The 19,046-nt window shown below is 38.5% G+C and overlaps 1 protein-coding gene and 1 long non-coding RNA gene across 3 annotated transcripts in view; one reads left to right on the top strand and one right to left on the bottom strand.

The window, feature by feature from the left end:
• Positions 1-1,102: 1,102 nt before the first annotated feature.
• TMEM132A (transmembrane protein 132A) overlaps positions 1,103-19,046 on the bottom strand; it is a 146,907-nt gene continuing 128,963 nt past the window's right edge. Inside the window, 1 exon segment of the mRNA XM_072423874.1 lies at positions 1,103-11,737. Coding sequence (XP_072279975.1) covers positions 10,595-11,737 — 1,143 coding nt within the window. The 3' untranslated portion in view covers positions 1,103-10,594.
• LOC140339276 (uncharacterized) overlaps positions 2,286-19,046 on the top strand; it is a 35,149-nt gene continuing 18,388 nt past the window's right edge. Inside the window, exon 1 of one of the 2 annotated variants that reach the window (XR_011922418.1) lies at positions 2,286-2,381. This is a non-coding gene — a long non-coding RNA (uncharacterized lncRNA). Of the gene's footprint in view, positions 2,382-8,496; positions 8,630-19,046 lie in introns of those variants that run through there. The other variant, XR_011922417.1, reaches the window with a different exon arrangement.

The following is a 19,046-nucleotide window of genomic DNA, read 5'->3' as shown; positions in this document are numbered from 1 at the left end:
AAGTTTCCCTGGATGGCAAAGAGGAAATTGCAAACTGAATCTTTATCTCTTTATTCATACACATTTTTGCAAAAGAATTATGGTAGCAACTGTGAGACTGGTCAAGGAGTTTGTGAAGTTCAGCGTGCAACTAGAGAGAAGTACCTGGAAAGTGGAGGAATCCTGGGTAACTTTACCCTCTTTCAAAGATTGTACTATAACGGTGATATAGAAGTTTATTTTCGTTATCTTAAGATGTATGCCACAACTCCCAAGCGTTCCCTTTAGAAAAAATTTCAGAGCTTTCCATCACAGCGGATGGGAGGTCAAGACATGCTGATGATCAAGGAGAAATTTGGAAATTGAAGACTAAATTGTATTATATATATATATAAAATCTAAAATACTGTAATTAAGATGCCATGTGGAGAACAATTTTGCAGAGGAAGAGATGTGCTCTGTTTAGGGTGCCTTGCTTTTAAATTAAGGATCACTGGATCTTTTATTAAGGGATTGGTTTATTTCCAGATTATATATATATAAATACTACTTACAAAAAAAAAGAATAAGGTAACACAGGAAAGGATAAGTAAACATAGGGGACATTTGAAAGGGGTAGGAGAAAAAAGGGTCTAGCTCCATACTAACACATGAAAATTCTCTCTTACAAAACCACAAACTGTCTGTCGAACCAAACCCATCTGCAAGTCCAGACAAAATAATATTTCTCATAAAGCCCTAAATGCACATGAATGAGGTTTGGTGAAATCATCACTGTCCCAGACTGAGATAAGTTACTTAATCACACAGTATAAGATCGTGATCCCAGCCCCTCCAGGAAGACTGCAGCAAGACTGTAGACAAGTTTGGGCAGTAAAAACCACCAGATGGACAAAAAGACAAATGCGAATCCTCAGTCATTTACTCTTGGAAGTCAATCTTTGGGTCTTCATCTGTCTTAAAGCGGAATTATCACTGAAAAAAATACCACTTACCTATGCCGTCCACCTGCACTGCGCAGGATATCCCCACCAATGGCATTATTCATCAGATTTATTTTTCTTTTTATATCTCAATTGCCATAGACATGCACTTAGTAGGATACAAAATCTCAAATACCAGACACTGCTTGTATTTTTATTTGGGAAACAAAGATTGTTCAATTAACAGCATAAAGACATGACATATTACATCCATTTAATGCATGGACATTATTGAAAGAAAACTATGCATTTATTGCAACAAACCCTAACCCTTGTGGTTATTTTAGTTCCCATCTGTAGTACCATGCAACAAAAAAATAGCAATTGTGTGTTAAAATTTAGTTACAAATACTCACAGGCAAAACTGTTGGCTCACTGTTTAGCACTCTCGCCTTTGCAGCACTAGGTCACAGGTTCAAATCCCAGCCAGGACTATTTTTTTGCATAGGTTTCCTCCCACATACCAAAAAACATGCAATTAGGTTAATCGGCTTTCCCTCACAAATTGTCCTGAGACTATGGTAATGACATATGACTATGACATTAGATTGTGAGCTTCGTTGAGGGACAGTAAGTGATATGGCAATCGACTTTGTAAAGCGCTGCATAATATGTTGGTGCTATATAAATACTGATCAATAATATTACTCACCATTCTAAAAAAGCTTCACTACATATTATTGTTTAAAGCAATATTAGGAAGCAAATTATTTCTGTTGTTACTTGTGTCAAGTCTCTAGAATGGAAAGGAAGATACAATGTGGGTGTTCCCTATCCACATGGGTACACACATGGACCTTGCCAGACAGCTAGACAGGAGGCATGGGCTATAAATAGCATAGGTCCTCCACTGTCAGAGGGGTTCCTGTTTGTTGCGTAATCCCTGCATGCAAGTTGGAAACAAGCATGGACACTAAGCTCCGCTGTTTGTAAACCTGGCTGTGGGATTTTGGGATTCTAAAAGCCATCTACAAGCTATGGAGCTAATCAAAGTTGATGTAAACAAACTACCGTATTTTCCGGCGTATAAGACGACATTTTAACCCCGAAAAATCTGTGCCCGTAACCCGTAAAAGTCGGGGGTCGTCTTTTACACCAGGTACTTACCAATTCCCTGAACGGGGAGAAGATCCGAGCTCAGGTTAGCAAGAGTCAGCCGTCAGAGAGCTTCGGGGGAACGCTGTGAGCCATGCGGTATAGATTTATATGCGTGTTATAGAATATTGCGATTTACAAATCAGCCACTAGGTGGAGCTGTGTGACTACTTTACATGAAAAGGTAGACAATTCTATTATTTAAAGTAAAAATTTTCTTTGTTACTGTTTTTTTTTTTTTTGCGCAGTGCAACAAACTTTATTTTTTAACTGGAAAAGCTGGGGGTCGTCTTATACGCCCAGTCTTATACGCCGGAAAATACGGTAAGTTTCATTCTGTTCTTGGCTAAAGATAAGCTGTATTGTTTACAGGCACTTGTATTTTACTACCTGTGTTCTGCATGTTAGTTTCAGTTGTGGATCCCCGTATCACAACATATTAACCTGCACAATACTGAATATTAACATGCATGCATTAACGCACTGCAGCACATTGAAGTGTAAAGGGTGCTTCCTACATATTAGTTTTAACCAAAAATGAAGTTTACTACAGAGTATTTTTAAAAGAAATATAAAGGAACCAGCTCACACATATGGGAGAAAACCATGTTTAATAACATAATTGTTAAAAATTTGTGCTTTTCAACATACTATGAGTAGGAGGGCATATTTTCTCTAAAATTCAACATAGCATTATTTGACATATGTAACAAATGTATAATGAACATTGAGGGAAAAAGTAGAAAAGGTAACAACATGAATGCAAAGAGGCGAATAAACATTTCTAACACCATACATTTGTACTTCTGGACCATTTATGTTCACACATAGATTGTGGACTGATTCAAATTGTAATATGGTCCTTTGAAAACCACCAGTTTTATAAAAACATTTTAAAATATCTTCTAAATGACACCAGTAAATTGGTCAACAGTGATGAAGAAATTATTTTAAAACATTGCACAACATGTTAGACTCGTGTTCTAATAACACTTTAGCCACTTGCCAGAAACCCATGGAGTGTTTAGTTTATTTACTTCAGCACAGTCACTCTGCTTATCTATAGTGATATTCATGGTCCTCTACAGTCATGTATGTTATAAAGGCAAGCAACCATTTACCTTTTCTATTTATTGAAGTCAGAGCAACCAACGCTACTGTGGTAACACTGAACAATGGACAAAACCATACATTACTACTCCTATAATGAGTTGTCTGCCAAAAAGTTTTTTTTTACCAACTTTTGTTATCAGTTCTCCTCTGTCACCTTTGACAGAACAATAAATCAAACTGTAGCACCTTTACATGTGTCCATGCTCACTGTCACAGTTTGTGATTCTATTGAAGAGGAGAATAATTAATGCACAGAACAGAAGGCAAGCAGTTGAAAAGGGAGGACAGTGCTTGTTGTCTGGAAGTCACATTGTCTAGGAAAATCAAACACACGGAGAGGGACACTGGATATCACACTAGAGTCAAATGCTTATAAGGCAGTTTTGCTCATTTAATATGTCTCAAACGGATTGGGCTATTTGGTGTCTTGTGATACAAACAAAAAAAAAACACATTTTTCTTGTTTAGTACTATTGTTTTTTGTTGGCTACAGAATATAAAATGTCAGTCCCCTACAGTTTTGTTTTAATTCCAGATTAAGCAAAGTGAAATGTTTATATTGTATATTTTCTTTAAACAAAAATAGGCCTATTTCAATCAATTGAATTATAATTCAGGTAAATGCTGAATCCTTACAAAAGTGGACTGGGTGTGACAACCAGTGCTTGTTTTTAGGCTACCCCTTGACTTCTCACTATATTTTGATATGTTCTCGTCTTTTGACTTATGAGTAAAAAGCTACCCAAATAAAAAGAAAAATTACCATGTTCACAAATCAAATATTCAAAAAAAAAAAAAAATTACTGGAGTTGTCATACACACTACACACCCTGCTGCCTTTCCAGTTTATCCCAGGAAAATTACATGGTTAGATTTCTCAAAAACCCCCTTAGGCTGTAGCCTAGGGTGTCACTGCACCTGTTTATGCAGGTGGATATATACTGTTGGGAGGGTACACAGATGTGGTTTGTGCAGGGGACGGTGGTTTGTTCTCTGTGTCCTGCTTGCACACATCTATCTTTGTATGGATATGCAAAAAAAGGTAATTGTGAAAGTGATAGTACCAACTGAGGTCATACACAATTCAGAGATCTTTGCAGGGTGACATTGGTGTTGAAGGAGTCACTTCTCTCTGTTGAATTCCCCTTTCTGCCTCTTTCTTTCTTGGGACATTCTGGTCAAAAAATAAAATGAATTAAGCATTAAAAATGCCTATTAGCACACAGGCACTGGATAACGAGCTATGGACAACAAGCACCCAGGAGTGCCTGTGATTTATTTTTTTTACCAGTTTTGACTTCATCAATAATCACACGATGATTCCCACGGCTGCATTCATTCATGATGAGCAAAGCCCCGGTACTCTTGTGTTCTTGGATAGAGAATCTCTGTCCAAGAACATATACTACAGGGCTGCAGGAGCAATCAGTTCAGTGGAGCTGTCAGCTCTGCTCCCCTAATTGCTCTTGAAGGTCCCAAAAAATTCAATCTCGGCGGACAAATTTACACAGGCCATTCTCACTTATATGTTCAGTAAGCCAGAACGGCCCGATTCGCCCCGAGATTGAATTTTAAAAACTTGCTCGCTCATCCCTAGTGATAGCCATACAAAATGTAATGGGTGAGACTTACTTCAGAACATGGACAGCTTTATAGTTGTTTTTTTCCCATATTGTTATATACAAAGAAAAGAAAACAAAACAATTTTTTGCCCGTCTCTTCCAAAGATCTCACCTTTTCAGCCTTCAGAGCACTGTGCATCACGTGTATGAAGGAAAAAGTAGAACACAGCCAGCACAAAAAAATGAACTGCTGGATAATCATTAATGGGAAGCCCTTACATGCAATAGAGTAGGGTTACCCAACCCACAGCATGTATGCTTTTCCTCCACTTCACCTTTAGTAGTTATTTTCAGGCAGTGCATGGATATTGTACACAATTGCAGACTGAAGGTACACAACTGACCAAATTGTGTTTTTCCATCGTGCTCTCTATCTTACCAATATAAAACTCTTTCAGACTGAGCATGCTGGGCTGTTTTCTGTTATTTCATTTCGTGGGACACTTAGTTTCAATTAGAGGCCACACTATTGCATTGTCAAACTGCCTTGTGTGCTCCTTAAGGTGTCTGTTGAGCTGCCTCTCATGTTTGTAGGAGTCTTGCACACATCTGATAGGGAGACTAAAGGCTTGTGCAACCATTTATATAACAATAATGTACACTCTAGGTAATATAAAGATAGTTTTTCATCATGTTTTGGTTCTCAGTCCATAATCTAGGTAGCTAATATGATAAAAATATGCAGCAGTTATCTGCTTTAGTGAAGTTTCATTTCAAAACAAGTAACAGTTATGACCAAAGAAGAAGCTGGTAGAAAAAATTGCTACACAGTAACTTCTGGTAACAGTCTTCTGTTTAAAGTGGAACTAAACTAAAAACAAAAAATACCTTACCTTTAATCCAGCAGGTCCCTCGATGGTGCTAGTTCTTCCCATGATTCGGTCCTGCATCCACCTGCAACTCCTTATCGTACCGTGGCAGAGGAAGCACCGGAGACAACCATCTTTGATCTTCACTTCCGTCTTCCTTGTCACCTGATCTCGCACTGCGCAGATGCGAGATCGGGTGACGTAGCCGCTGTGAAGGGGAAAAAAGTGAAATCAACTTTCCCCTAGGTGGAAAATGCCCCTTCTGCGCATGCCCGAGATCTCGGTTATGCGCAAAAGGAGCAGCCGGAGCCTCCTGGGATGCATGACATAGGCATCCCGATCCCAGGAGGCTATGCGATCAAGACTTGAAGGAGTAGTGCTGCACCTTTTTTTTTTTAATAAAGGGTGTTGCACTTAAAAAAACAAACAAAAAACACCAACATTTTTACCTTACATAGAAGGGTTGTCTACCCTTCTATGTAAAGTAAAAATGTTGAGTTTAGGTCTGCTTTAAATAGTGACTGTTTTCAGGGCTATTGCACTGTGAAAGGAGGCTTCACTGTATTTTTTACCATTGTATTAACATTGTACTTTTAGTAAACATTATTTCGGGTTATGTTGTGCCAGAATTTAATTCCAATTTAAAATACAATTCAAACTACAATTCCATCTGCTACCCACCCTGTTCACAATGTTCTGTTTTATTGCAGAATGAACAACATTGTCAGTCTTTTAAAGGAAATAGAAAATGTATGGATCTACTGGCAATATGAACCAATAATAAAATAATAAAATAAATAAAATAATAATAATAAAATATGCTACTGAGGGGACTCATCAATTTAAAACTACCACTGTGAAAATATATTAATTTCCCTCTTAGTCAATGAAAATTTAAATGTTCTTTTCCCTTTCCTGAAAACATAGTTGGCAAGATTTTTCAGTGCCCTGCATTTCATCAGAGGTTAGAGAGAAGGCAGCATATTAAATTACAAGCAGCCTTGCTCCTGACTAGGGTTATTTTAGCTGTTCCCTGCCAACTCCTTCCAACTGTGCTCCTGGTTAGAGTCTAAAAGAACAAAAAAGTAAACAATTTGAGGGTGCCTGTTGTGTGAAATGTATTCATTGGTGTACCTAAAAGTTTTTTTTTATTCCAATTTATTAAACCTTGATAGAAAATCGGGTACGATCTTTCCAGCACTGACACAGAAGGAAGATTAATGGTTATTACCCTTCTTCACTTCTACAAAATTGGAGATCTTACTGGCTTTAGGTTTTGTCTCCTCAGATAGCAGGCTTTAATAGCTTTCTAATTAAAATGGCTTGATCTGTTTCCAAAAGCATATTAAGCTAGTGGGGTTAAAACCGACATGGGAATGACATGTTGATTCCAAACAATACACAAAATGAGAGAGAGTTTTTACCAATCTAAAGTTTACTTAAACCCAAGTACAAAAATAACATTATTGCAGCTTACCAGTTCCTAGATGTAGTGGCTGCAAAGCTTTTGTCTTTTTCTAAAGTACATTTTCTGAAGGTACAGAAAATTTCTGTTGATTTTGCCAAAAAAAGAAGTGTTTTTGTCAGTTATTATTCAATCCATCAACTTTGTTAGTTCCAATATGTTTCATATTTTAACTATAAACTCCCAGACCTATCACCAAAATTTTTACTTTACATAAAAGGGTTGATAACCTTTTTTAACCTAACAAGCCAAAAAGAAGGCAATAAAGACAGAATGAAAGCACAGAGCCTCCTGGGTTACACACATCACACACACCAGGAGAGTATGGCTGCTCCATCAGAAGAGGCTTTTTCTTACATTGGGGGAAAAAATGCCCATCACACACGTGCAGTGAGAATGGCACTCCCTCCCACCCATATACAGCAGGCTACGTCACCCGGTCTCGTGCCTGCGCAGTGCGAGACCAAATGAACATAGCTGGAAGTAGATAGAGGTTTACACATGGCAGATTAGAGTTAACCAAGGGTTTACTTTCACTCATGTGGAGGTGTATCCCTTTTCTTTCCTCAGATAATTTTTTTGCATAGGGATATTTTAAAAAAGTTATTTGAAGAATCTGGGATGTTAGAACCCCCATCCTCACTAATGGCCATGCTGCATCAAATACATTGGGCATAGTAATTTTTGTTTTCAAAGTAAATTGTCCATCCAACTGATGTAAATATTTAATTCACATTAGTTGGATGAACAATTTACACATTTCAAATCTGGCCCAATGTATATCATCTGGGATTTTAGTAAATTTTTGCAAATGAGAATTTTGATATATAGGCACATTGTTTGTAAATATAGGGAGTCTATCATGACATATTCAGAATATTTTTACTGACATGTTTATGATCTCCCAACGCAGCTAAACAGGTACAGTGGAGGAAATAAGTAATAAACACACCAAAGTTTGTATATTTTTGTGTTTCTAATGGGACTATTGACATGAAATTTATACGAAATGCCGGTAACAACCAAAGTAATCCAGACATACAATGTAATCAAAGCAAATAAGCCCATAGTTATATATTATGTATAATAAAGTGGAATGACAGAGGGAATAAGTATTGAACAGATGAAGAAAAGGAGGTGAAAAAAGGCATAGAAAGCCAAGCAACCTACTGAAATCTGTCAGTATTTAGAAAGCAAACCTACTCCCATTACCAAGGTATCAAACAAGAAGCGTTTCATGATGGGTAAAAGCAAACAGCTCTCTCAAGACCTTTGCAACCTTATTGTTGCAAAACATATCCATGGCATTGTTACAGATGTATTTCTAATCTGAATGTTTCAGTGATCACCGTTGGGGACATAATCCTGAAGGGGAAAGAACATCATTTCACGCTAAACCAGACCTGACCAGGTGCACTTTGCAAATTTTCTGACAGTGGAGTCAAAAGAATAATCAGAACAGTTGTCCAGGAGCCAAGAGTCACTCACAGAGAGCTTCAGAAAGGCGTCTTGAAGCTGTCATTACCAACAAAGGCTTTTCTATCAAGTATTAAATACATTTCAGTAAGTGTGATCAATACTTATTCCTTTAGTAATACTTTATTACCCAAAATTTATAGACGTATTTGTTTTGATTTCTTTGTATGTATGTGTGGATTACTTGTTACTGACATCTGGTATAAATTTCATGACAATAGTCCCATTAAAAATATATTTACTGAGAAAAACATTGACGTGCTAAATACTTATTTTCCCCACAGTACATATCCCCTGTACTAGGGATTATTCAAAGTTCCCTATGATGATAACAATAGTGCTTTCAAGTAGTCACCATACATCAAAACCTAATGCTTCCTATAACAATAGAATACCTGTCTCTACAGTTGTAGCTGCATTACATAATTAGGGACATAGCCACTACATTGGTGACATAGCAATCAAACATATGTTAGTTGAGCTGCCAAATAATAAATATAAAAGTGAGGGGGCACATGGAGGTTTAGCTTATTCAGGGAGATCCTCGGGTCTTTAGGTCCCCACAAAAAAAAAGATGAGGTAGTATAATTTTACTTAAAGGGTATAGACACTGGACACTTTACAGAAAACATGAAAGAAAACATTTTTTAAACCAGGTTTTTTTGTTTTTAGAAGTTGGTTGGCCTAGTACAAAACCTTTGCTATAACTTGCAAGTAACTTCCAACTACTACACACCCAGCAAACAAAATGCAGATGGCAGAGGTCCTTATAACACTCAAAACAGAGTGCAAGCAGTGTCAAGACTTCCCACTAAGTAAAAAATTCTCAGCACCAGTAAAAATTCCTTGCCATCCACCCTTACACCCATTCACCCCCGCTCATTCATTCACTGGTCACCCCTGCACTCTCCATCCATAACTTGCCTCTGCATTTTATACTGACCTCTCTTCTGGTTATCCACACCTCCACTCTTTACCCTTTATCTCGCTTACAGCGCTTAGCGTTGCACCCCTCCAGAACTGCTTAGCTCTGCACACTTCATTCATTTTAGAATATTTTTCTTAGTTGGGTGTCGGGGCTTCTATGTGTGGGTATTTGATTTTCTAACTAGAACCAGGACTAACAGTGCCAAAGAGAACATGGATTGCTTGATTTTAGAAAGCCTTGGTACCTAGGTTACTAGCTGATATGTGGGGCAAGTTCACTGGGTGTCTGGCACAGGGACACGATTGACAATATGTGTGCAGTCCAAATATGAGAGGAAGTCTAAGGTGATAACACTACTTCTACACAGATACAGTGGAGGAACTGAGCAAAAACTAACATTCACCACATCTAAGGAACAGTAATTTGAAATATACTGAATATCTGTATTTGGGTTATAGTTTAAACACACAATTACATATTAAAAAGGATTAACATTAGATACAAAGAAAATTAATGGCTAAAAGTTTAAGATCATGCGCTTTATTTTGATGCCCCACTTTTTAGCCTACCTTTACCAGGTAAGAGTACTATGTATGTACGATTTGTTTCAAGATGCTCCAGGTCATTTGCAGAATAACACTAGGAAAGGTAGAATATTTTACCTCTTTCAAATACCATTGGAAAATAAGATACCCATGATACTACCAAAAAGGTTGACTATTTTCAATTTCTTAACCTTAAGTTGTTTTCCATAGTTCAGGAAACTGGCATTGAAGTATATCTAAATGCAAAACATTTTGTTTGGTTTTGTATGGAGTATGGAAGAGCTGGAACTTTTATCAGATTCTTATTGCTGTCTAGATGAGGAGATTTACACAGAAAGAAGAAAAAAAAGAGAGATGTAAAATCCATACTTTTTAGTTGCAACTAGAACATGTTTAGGTGACAACTGCCTAAATGGGCGTTTGCTTCCCTTTGGAGAAATTTCTCACTTCCTGTTCTAGCTACAGGACAGCAAGCAATGGATTATGCCCCCATCTAATGAAATGACAAAAAGTAAGGGGTCTTGCTTTTCCCTGCTCTATCCAAAATAGAAAAAAAAAGTTTTGTCTTTAGATATACTTTTATGTCAGTCTTCTAACACGTGTGCTTGTTAAATCTAATCCTAGGCCCATTGTATTCTCTCTTTTTTTGGGGCCTTGATGAGGTGTTTCACTTCTGATTCTTTCCATGTAGCTCATAATTTCCTGAGGTTCCCTCATACCCATGTCTTTGCATACCCACATAATATCTTCCTCGCTGGCAACCAAGATAGAGCGCACCGAAGGATCATCAGGTCCTCTTTCTATTTTTCTATCCGCTTGTGAGATTGCGGATCTTAAAGAAAGCAAATCATGCTTTTTAGCTTCCAAGCATAGTTTAGAGTTGCTTGCAGGTGTGAGGAATGAGTCATCATCAAAGTTTTGACCGCTATTGGCCTCAGGCGCTTGAGAATTTTTCACAGGGTGGAATGTACTGGTGAGGCTTTGTGATCCCATCTCTCTTCCTTCCCATTGTCCCCTTTCCTCTTCTTCACATATTCCTCCCTGTGACCTTGTTCCAGGAGCTTCAGACCCTTCCAGCCATACCCAGTTTGGGGCCTCAGGATTCCCAGGACCTTCAGGTGCAGATTTTTTTCTATGTCTCCTGATGAAGGTCAGACAGCTTATAAAAAACAGGAGGGTTAGCAAAGAGAAGATGACAAGAAGCCCATAAAGTCCTTCTTCTAAGCCAGGTATTCCCCAACGGGTTGTGACAATATCATCAATACCAGGTTGAGATTCATCATCTTCATTGACTGTACTATCACTTCTTACTATGATGTCATTAGTGCCAGGAATAACATTGTTAATGGCAAATACTGTATCACTATCCTTAGAAGGTAGGCCAGTGTCACTCTGTAATATTTCATTGCCAGGATTTTCACCAGCTTCTGTTATATTTCTTGGAAACATAACTCGAACATAGCCGGCACTTAGCAATCCGGAAGAATCTCCCCTGCATCGCTCGGACAGGTAGAGAGCAGTACGCAGCAGTGGCCCTTCACCCGGACTCTCAAAAACTAATACAGGCAGGAGCCAAGAGTGCGCTGACACCACAGGTCGATGAACTGATAGAATGTGGTCATCAGAGGACACAACAGATAGGGATAACTCCAGTGGATCATAGATAGTTATTGGTGCAACTGACATGTCACTGAACATCAGCCATACAGACATAACAGATTCCTGTGGGACAAAAACGATAAGAAACCTACATAAGTTAAAATGAAAAAAATCTTTGGCAGCACATGCTGTAAAAACAACACAAAAAAGTACAATTTTTACCCAACAATAATATGTTCTTACACAAATGCATATAACAAATTTAGTTTAGGCATTAATAAAAAGGTACAATGCATTTACCACACAAAAAAAACAATGCAAAAAGTATATTTTACTAGCATCATTTAAACAACTATTATTATTATCAAACAGGATTATCTAGTGCCAACATATTACAGAGAGCTGTACATTAAATAGGGGTTGCAAATGACAGACAGGAGGAAAGGACCCTGCCCCGAAGAGCTTACAACAATTAGAGGATACGAGCATAGAAACCAGCAGAGTGGTTCTTTAAAACTTGAATCAATTTCTGTGAGACTTATAATATTAAAACTGCACTAAACCACCAAAATAATATGATCAGGTTTGAAACCAGAGCGTACCAAGGCTAGTGGCTTTAATTTATTCAGGTTTTCATCATTAGCCATTTACAAGCCAATATCAGACAAAGTGATTGGCTTTACTTAGGTGTCCAGGAATTTTTAACAGAAGCTGGTGATTGGTGCTATTGAGGAAAAAAAACATGAGAAGGAAGAAATAGGATGGACATCAGAGCTGTTAGTAATGCCAACTCTGAAGAAAAAAGGAGTGCCAGTATATTTTGTTAATCAGGCAAGTAAAAGTATCAGGCTGAAAAAAGTCTGAAGTATATCAGACAAAACATGAGGGATTGTTGAAGGTAGGCATCTGGTAACTGTGACATGTTTTTAACATGGTTTTAGGAAGCTGTGCTAGGCCTGCATTGATTGATTTAAAACAGAAGTACCCCCCCCCCCAAAAAAAAAAAAAAAAATCACATATACCTTCATTTCTGCAGAGCAGACTATCTGTTCGGGATGTTTCTTCCATTGGGTCCCGCGTCGTCCCGGTATCCACCTTCGCCCCGACACAGAGGAAGTGCCAGGTGCTGACATCTTTTCCTCTCTTGTTCTGTGTTTCTTGTTCTTCCTACAACGTAGATTGGGCAAAAAAATTTCCCTTTTGATGAAAGGGCAGAAGGAGCAGCCAAGATCCTCCCGGGATGCGTGACGTAGGTATCCCGGGGAGGCTCTGTGCTCCCATTCATTCTTGATCACCTAGGCGATCGAGAATTAACGGGGCGATGCTGCACCTTTTTTTTTTTTTTTTAAAAGAATGTTGCACTTAAAAAAACACTAACAAACAAAAATTTTACTGTCTGCTGTTGTCTACCCTTTCATGTAAAGTAAAAATTCTGAGTTTAGGTACGCTATAGGTTCCAGCAACAGAACTAAATGCACAGTGGAAAACCACCAACCAAAAGCCATCTTACTAAAATAAACAAAAAAAAGTTGCAATGCTTTTTTTTTTATAGGCGTTTAAAAATTACTTTTTTGCCCCACAGTTTGAGGTCACATATTGATGCCAGAATTAGTCTGAATAACCCTTTATGGTATCAGGAATTGTGTATTACGGTTCCATGGAATTGTAAATATATCTGAAAAATATCTCTAAATAATATTAATATTTGTATTAGGATGAAGCCAGTAAGACACTGAAGTACACAAACCAAGTTGACTTTTTTGGGGAGGTTTTACAGGTCTGCTGGTTAAGGACAGCCAAAACAGTGTGTTCAGTGCACAATAGAAAAGAAACATATGCCAATATGAGATTTTTTTAGGCACCTTTTACATATTTCAAAAAAAAAAAAACAATCCATAAACTTTAATTATAAAATGTGTTTAAAACCGTGATCCTAATGATTAAGGTAAAAAGATAAGGTCACACCATGATTACAGGGAAAAACTCTCAAAAACACATTTCCACTTTCCACTTGTACCAAATCCATTGGTCAAATGAAGACCATCTAATATAAAATATGTGTCATTACCTATATATTCAATAAAGGATAAACTGATACTAAATTATAAAAACTAATTATTTCATCAGATCATTGATTGATGGTTAGTTTGATCATGACTGGCAAAACCATTTGGAGGTTTATAATTTATTTTTTAACATAACCTAATTTTAGAATATACCACATTATACCTACCTGTGTTTTCTGTTCATTACTTACTTGCTGGTGTTTCCATAAGGTCACACATTTTTTATTTGAACTTTTCAACTATTTTGAGTATATATGGATATGATATGTGTAAAGTACGATTACAGCAGACATATATTCCCCATCCCCCTGAAGAAGCAGTCTTCTTATTTTCTGTGAAACGGATTGAGTAAGATTCCCACTATCTGGCCTGACACAGTGTTGCAAATTCTTAGTGATCTTTTGTGCCTTTACAAGTAATAGGTACTGTTGCACAACAATTGTTTATAGATTTATATATATATATATATATATATATATATATATATATATATATATATATATATATATATATATATATATATATATATATATATATATATATGTGTACATATGGTACCCTATATTCTCTTAGTTATACATACATTATAGGTCATATCCCAATAGTTAGGTTGAATAATAAGTATATTTAAACAATGCATGAAGGTATGGGTGGGAATGTTTATGTGATCTGTTTGCCCCTGTCCAGGTACATAGACCCCCCTAGGGGAATCTCTAATTCCAGGATCATCACAAGTGACAATATGGTAATAAATAACAATACATGGTTTGGAAAGGAAAGGGCTCTAAAATAGATATTTGACAGAACAGATGGATTAAGGTGATAACCCCCATTCTGATATTTGCTGACACCTAAATTAGACGAACCCTGCTTGACTTCCCCCACAACTTAAGAACTCCTACATTTTATGTTTCAATTATTTACTGGAGTTTGAAGTACCCTTCCCAAGCTAGGGAAATGCTTTAGCCAATAGGTGTTCAACAAATGCCATTCAGTATCCAATCCTCACTCTGCAATGATTCCTAATAGGGTTTAACTGTATAAGACTGGGACCTGGGAGAATGGTAGGTAGCCAGCCAGGAGGAGAAGGAAGCCAGATAGTGCCAGAGGAAGCCTGTGAGTGTGAGTCACTGAGTAAGCAAGAAATAGCCATGCAAGAAGCATGGAAGCAAGGGAGAAGTTATCAAGACACTGTTCTTAGGGAATTAGGCTCCTGGGATACCCATTACCATCTTAGCAGGTTTTGCTATATTGTAATTGTAGGATTATGTACTAACCATTATTAGATTACTACAGGGGTTTACCTACTAACAACATTATTTTCATGTACCGTATACTTTGTTGATTTGAGTTACTGCTTGAGTGACTAGTTATTTTTGTGCATGAACCTTCATTCATTGAATATATATATATGCATGGATAGGGTTATATAATATCAATATTTAGTCAGATAATATTCATAATCAACATGTACCTCTGGAAATACACGTTTTTGAAAGTTTAATAGTAATCATAATCTGACCTTATCTTTTTAACTTGAGATAGATATTGTTTAAAATGTAATGTTTCTAGGGTTCCAAAAAAATACCAAATCATTTCTTCCTTTTTGTGTATAGTCACATTCTGGGATTGGCCCCATAATATAATCTGATGGATGTATCTAAATGTATCTTCCATGTGTTCAGTGGTCATTGTGTGTCTGGAGAGAAACAAAAAGACTACTGGCAGGCTGTGTGCAACAGGGGTCTAAACAGTGACCATCATTCTGCTCCCAGGGAGCGATGACAAGCTCTACCTACAGATCTACAGAAAAAGAGGTGGTGTTGGCTGGTCCTTAACCTGCACCTAATCCCCAGTAGCCCCTTTTCTTACAGTGGGTGTAAATACCAGGCCCAGCCTTTGCCCACTCCTTAATGTCTAACTATCCTGCCATCCTGCTAAAGCCTCAGCAAAGCACCGTGTCAATGCAGGATTGAAATTACAAGTAGGGTAATTGAAGGGGTTTGCACGAAGGATGGGGGCACTGTAACTGAGGGGGTCTGTCACTGAGGGAGGGGGTCTGCCATGGTGGAGCCTTTCCCTGTGTGAATTTGTTAATAGAATTCAGTGTTCCTGATATTACCTGTTATCTTTTTCATGTACCTGAGTCCTATAATGTTTAACAGTGCACACACCAGTGACTTACATCAGTGCATCACACATATGCAAATTAGCACAATTTAAAACAATAACTAACCTGCATTTTTGTCAGTTAAATGGCATATATGACAATGAAAGATGAAAAATATTATTTACTGTTCATGTGGGTGTACCCTTACTGTTCATTTTGATGGGTGTCCAGACTAGGACACTATCAGTAATATCTAGTGGTTTTGTCACAAAATTCTTAATTTGTGGATCAGTTTTGCTAGGATTCAGCAATTACATATGTATATGACCAATGGGACGACATTAGTCTACACCTGAAGAAACCCCTCTCAATTACTTGGAAGAAAAACAACATGTGCAGTGTGCAATAGCCTGATCCTCAAGCCTCCAGCAATCCTCTCAAGACCAGTTTTTACCCATTTAGCAACCTTGTCCATCATACTATCAATCTTCACAGAGAACCCAGTCTCCTTTAATTATTAGGAATGAATTACCAGGATATGATAGTTAACTGTGAGCAAACCCTTCCCATCCCCATGGTTTACACGTTCCCTCTTCTCCACACAAACCCCCATGTGTTTTTTTTTTCTCTTCTTTTCTTCTATAATCTGCACCCTTCCCAAAGATTTCTCTTTTTGATTTAGTCTTCTACCTCTCTCCTCATTTTCTTTGCTTTTCTTTAATTTTTGTCCCTCCCTCTGATCACATTCCCACTCTGTCTTAAATTAATCCGCTGAAGTAGTTCTCATGTTTTCGTACTCTTGTTTATTATAGTCAATATACCCGTATACCTGTTGTCACATAAATTTGGACTATTTCCCCTGGAACTAAATAACGTTCAATTATATATTTTTGTATATATTTGAATATTTTGGACAGTGTGAAACCTTTCACTATATGATTCAGGGTGACTGATCAGCACATTTTCTCCTGCACTGTCAGCAGCAAGAGGAAAGTGATAGGTTGGGCTCTGGATGTGAAATAATATTTTTTTTTGGCTCTAATAATCCCCACAAGTATGCTGAGCAACTTTGCAGTTCACAAACTGTATTCAGGGGATTCAATATGATTAGCAAGGTTCAGGGATCCATTGCAAATTGAATTAGGCAGAGATACAGGTTGTTTCTAGTGATCTGCAGTCCATCAGACATTTCCATTTTTTTAGCTCTGTGTAGGCAAAGGAAAATGGCAGAGCTCAAGACCAAAATGACTGATAGCAATGTCACTGCCCTAAACAAGCAACAATGGCTCAAAATTGATATGATTGAGAACCAGTTAGGCAAAATTGACAAAGCTCCAGGACCTGATGGATTACATCCACGTCCTCAAAGAGCTGAGCTCTGTTATTTCAAAGCCATTGTTTCTAATTTTTGGAGACTCTTTAATCACTGATATAGTACCAGCGGATTGGTGTAAGGCCAAGGGAGCAAAGTAATTACCAAGTAACTACAGACCGGTATATTTACCTTTCACAGTTGGAAAGGTCCTAGAAAGTTTGATAAAGAACCCCATAGAGGAGTTTCTGCTGGAAAATAATATATTAAGATAGCACGTATTTACGAAAGACCAAAGTTGTCAAACTTACAGGTAGACAGTGGAGTAGATATCATGTATAGAGATGAGCGAATCGAGGCTGACGAAGTGGAATTCGATCCAATTTTCAGAAAAAATTTGATTTGCAACGAATCCAAATTTCCTTGTGATTCGTTGAAACGAATTGCAATTTTTTTCTAAAATGGCGGCTACACGTGTGAGAACATGGGGCAAGGAACTCTGGGAAGGCGGGATGACTCAATGCCATACATGCAGCCAATCAGCAGCCAGCCAGCCCTGTGATGTCACACCCCTTTAAATAGCCTCAGCCATCTTGGATTAAGACATTTTACAGCGTTCTGAGTGCAGGGAGAGACGTGTGCAGGCGCTAGGGAGAGTGTTAGGAGAAACCTAATTGTGATAAAAAAACTCAAAAAACGATTTATAAGTGCAGGGAAAGGATAAGGAGGAATCATTTCACAGCATCTTAGTGCAGGGAGAGACATCAGAAGGCACTAGGGACAGTGCTAGAAAAGTGATTTACAAGTGCAGGGAAAGGCTAGGGAGGAATCATTTCACAGCATCTTAGTGCAGGGAGAGACATCAGAAGGCGCTGTGGACAGTGCTAGAAAAGTGATTTACAAGTGCAGGGAAAGATTATTTGGGGCTCCAAATAGCCATTATACAGCTCTGTCATTCCATCAATTTATATATCCAGAAAAATATATATGCACTTCACTGTTGCAGTTATTTGTGGTCAAAGCTTTAGTGGCCTATTTCTGTACAAAAATAAAAATATATTCGTCGCTTTTAGGTGTGTTTTAATTTGCTTTCAATTTATTTAGTTCAAGTAAAAGTATGTCAGACAGAGAAGTGGCAGGCCATAGACAGAGAAGTGGCAGGCCATGCACAGAGGAGTGGCAGAGGCCAAAATGTTTCTGGCGCAGGCAGAGGTCGCAGCAGAGTAAGGGGGCATGTCAGCAGGAGTCGCAGCCAGAGGCCTGACCTCCTGGTGTCATCTAGCGGTCGTGTCTTGACCAGCAACCCAGCGATTCTTGATTGGTTATCTCGGTCATCCACTTGATCCCAAGTGAAATCAGACACCCCCAGCCAACAGTCGGTGGGTTCCTCAGACACAACCCTTAGTTGGCATGGCCTGGGAGCAGACCCTGTGCCCTCACCTGTTGTCCTCAACTTGCCTCTGTCCTTTGCTGTTCCCTCAGCCACAGAAGTATTGTATGCTGTGGGCTGAGCTCCACTATACAGCGAGGACGAACTAGTAGAGGACAGTCAGCAGCTACTGCCCAGCCAAGATCTGGAGGAGACATCCGCCGCTTTCTCTGCTAGGCAGGCAAGTAGTGATGAGGAGAGTGGCGTGGGAGGTAGTGTTGCGAGCGGTCAGGCTCTTGACCCACAGACCGTTGAGGAGGACATCAGTGACGTGCATACACTACTCGATGATGAAGCCGATCGCATTTGGGAGCCGGGTGAAGAAGGGGCTTCATCATCATCAGGAGAAGAGGGTGGCAGCTTGCCCGTGAGGCAGCGGTAGTCAGCAGAGTAGTAGCAGTGGGAGGTCGGGAGCCAAACGCGCCCGGGGTAGACAACCTGCTTTGCAGCAGCCTACCTGCCCGGGAAGTAGTCATGCAGGGGTTCAAGGAGGCAGCGGCGGTAGCAGTCAGTCA

Source organism: Pyxicephalus adspersus, chromosome 10 (genome assembly GCF_032062135.1).
Source record: "Pyxicephalus adspersus chromosome 10, UCB_Pads_2.0, whole genome shotgun sequence".
Classification (NCBI taxonomy): Eukaryota; Metazoa; Chordata; class Amphibia; order Anura; family Pyxicephalidae; genus Pyxicephalus; species Pyxicephalus adspersus.
The sequence above is the reverse complement of the archived record's forward strand: the minus strand, read 5'-3'. Positions and strand labels throughout refer to the sequence as shown.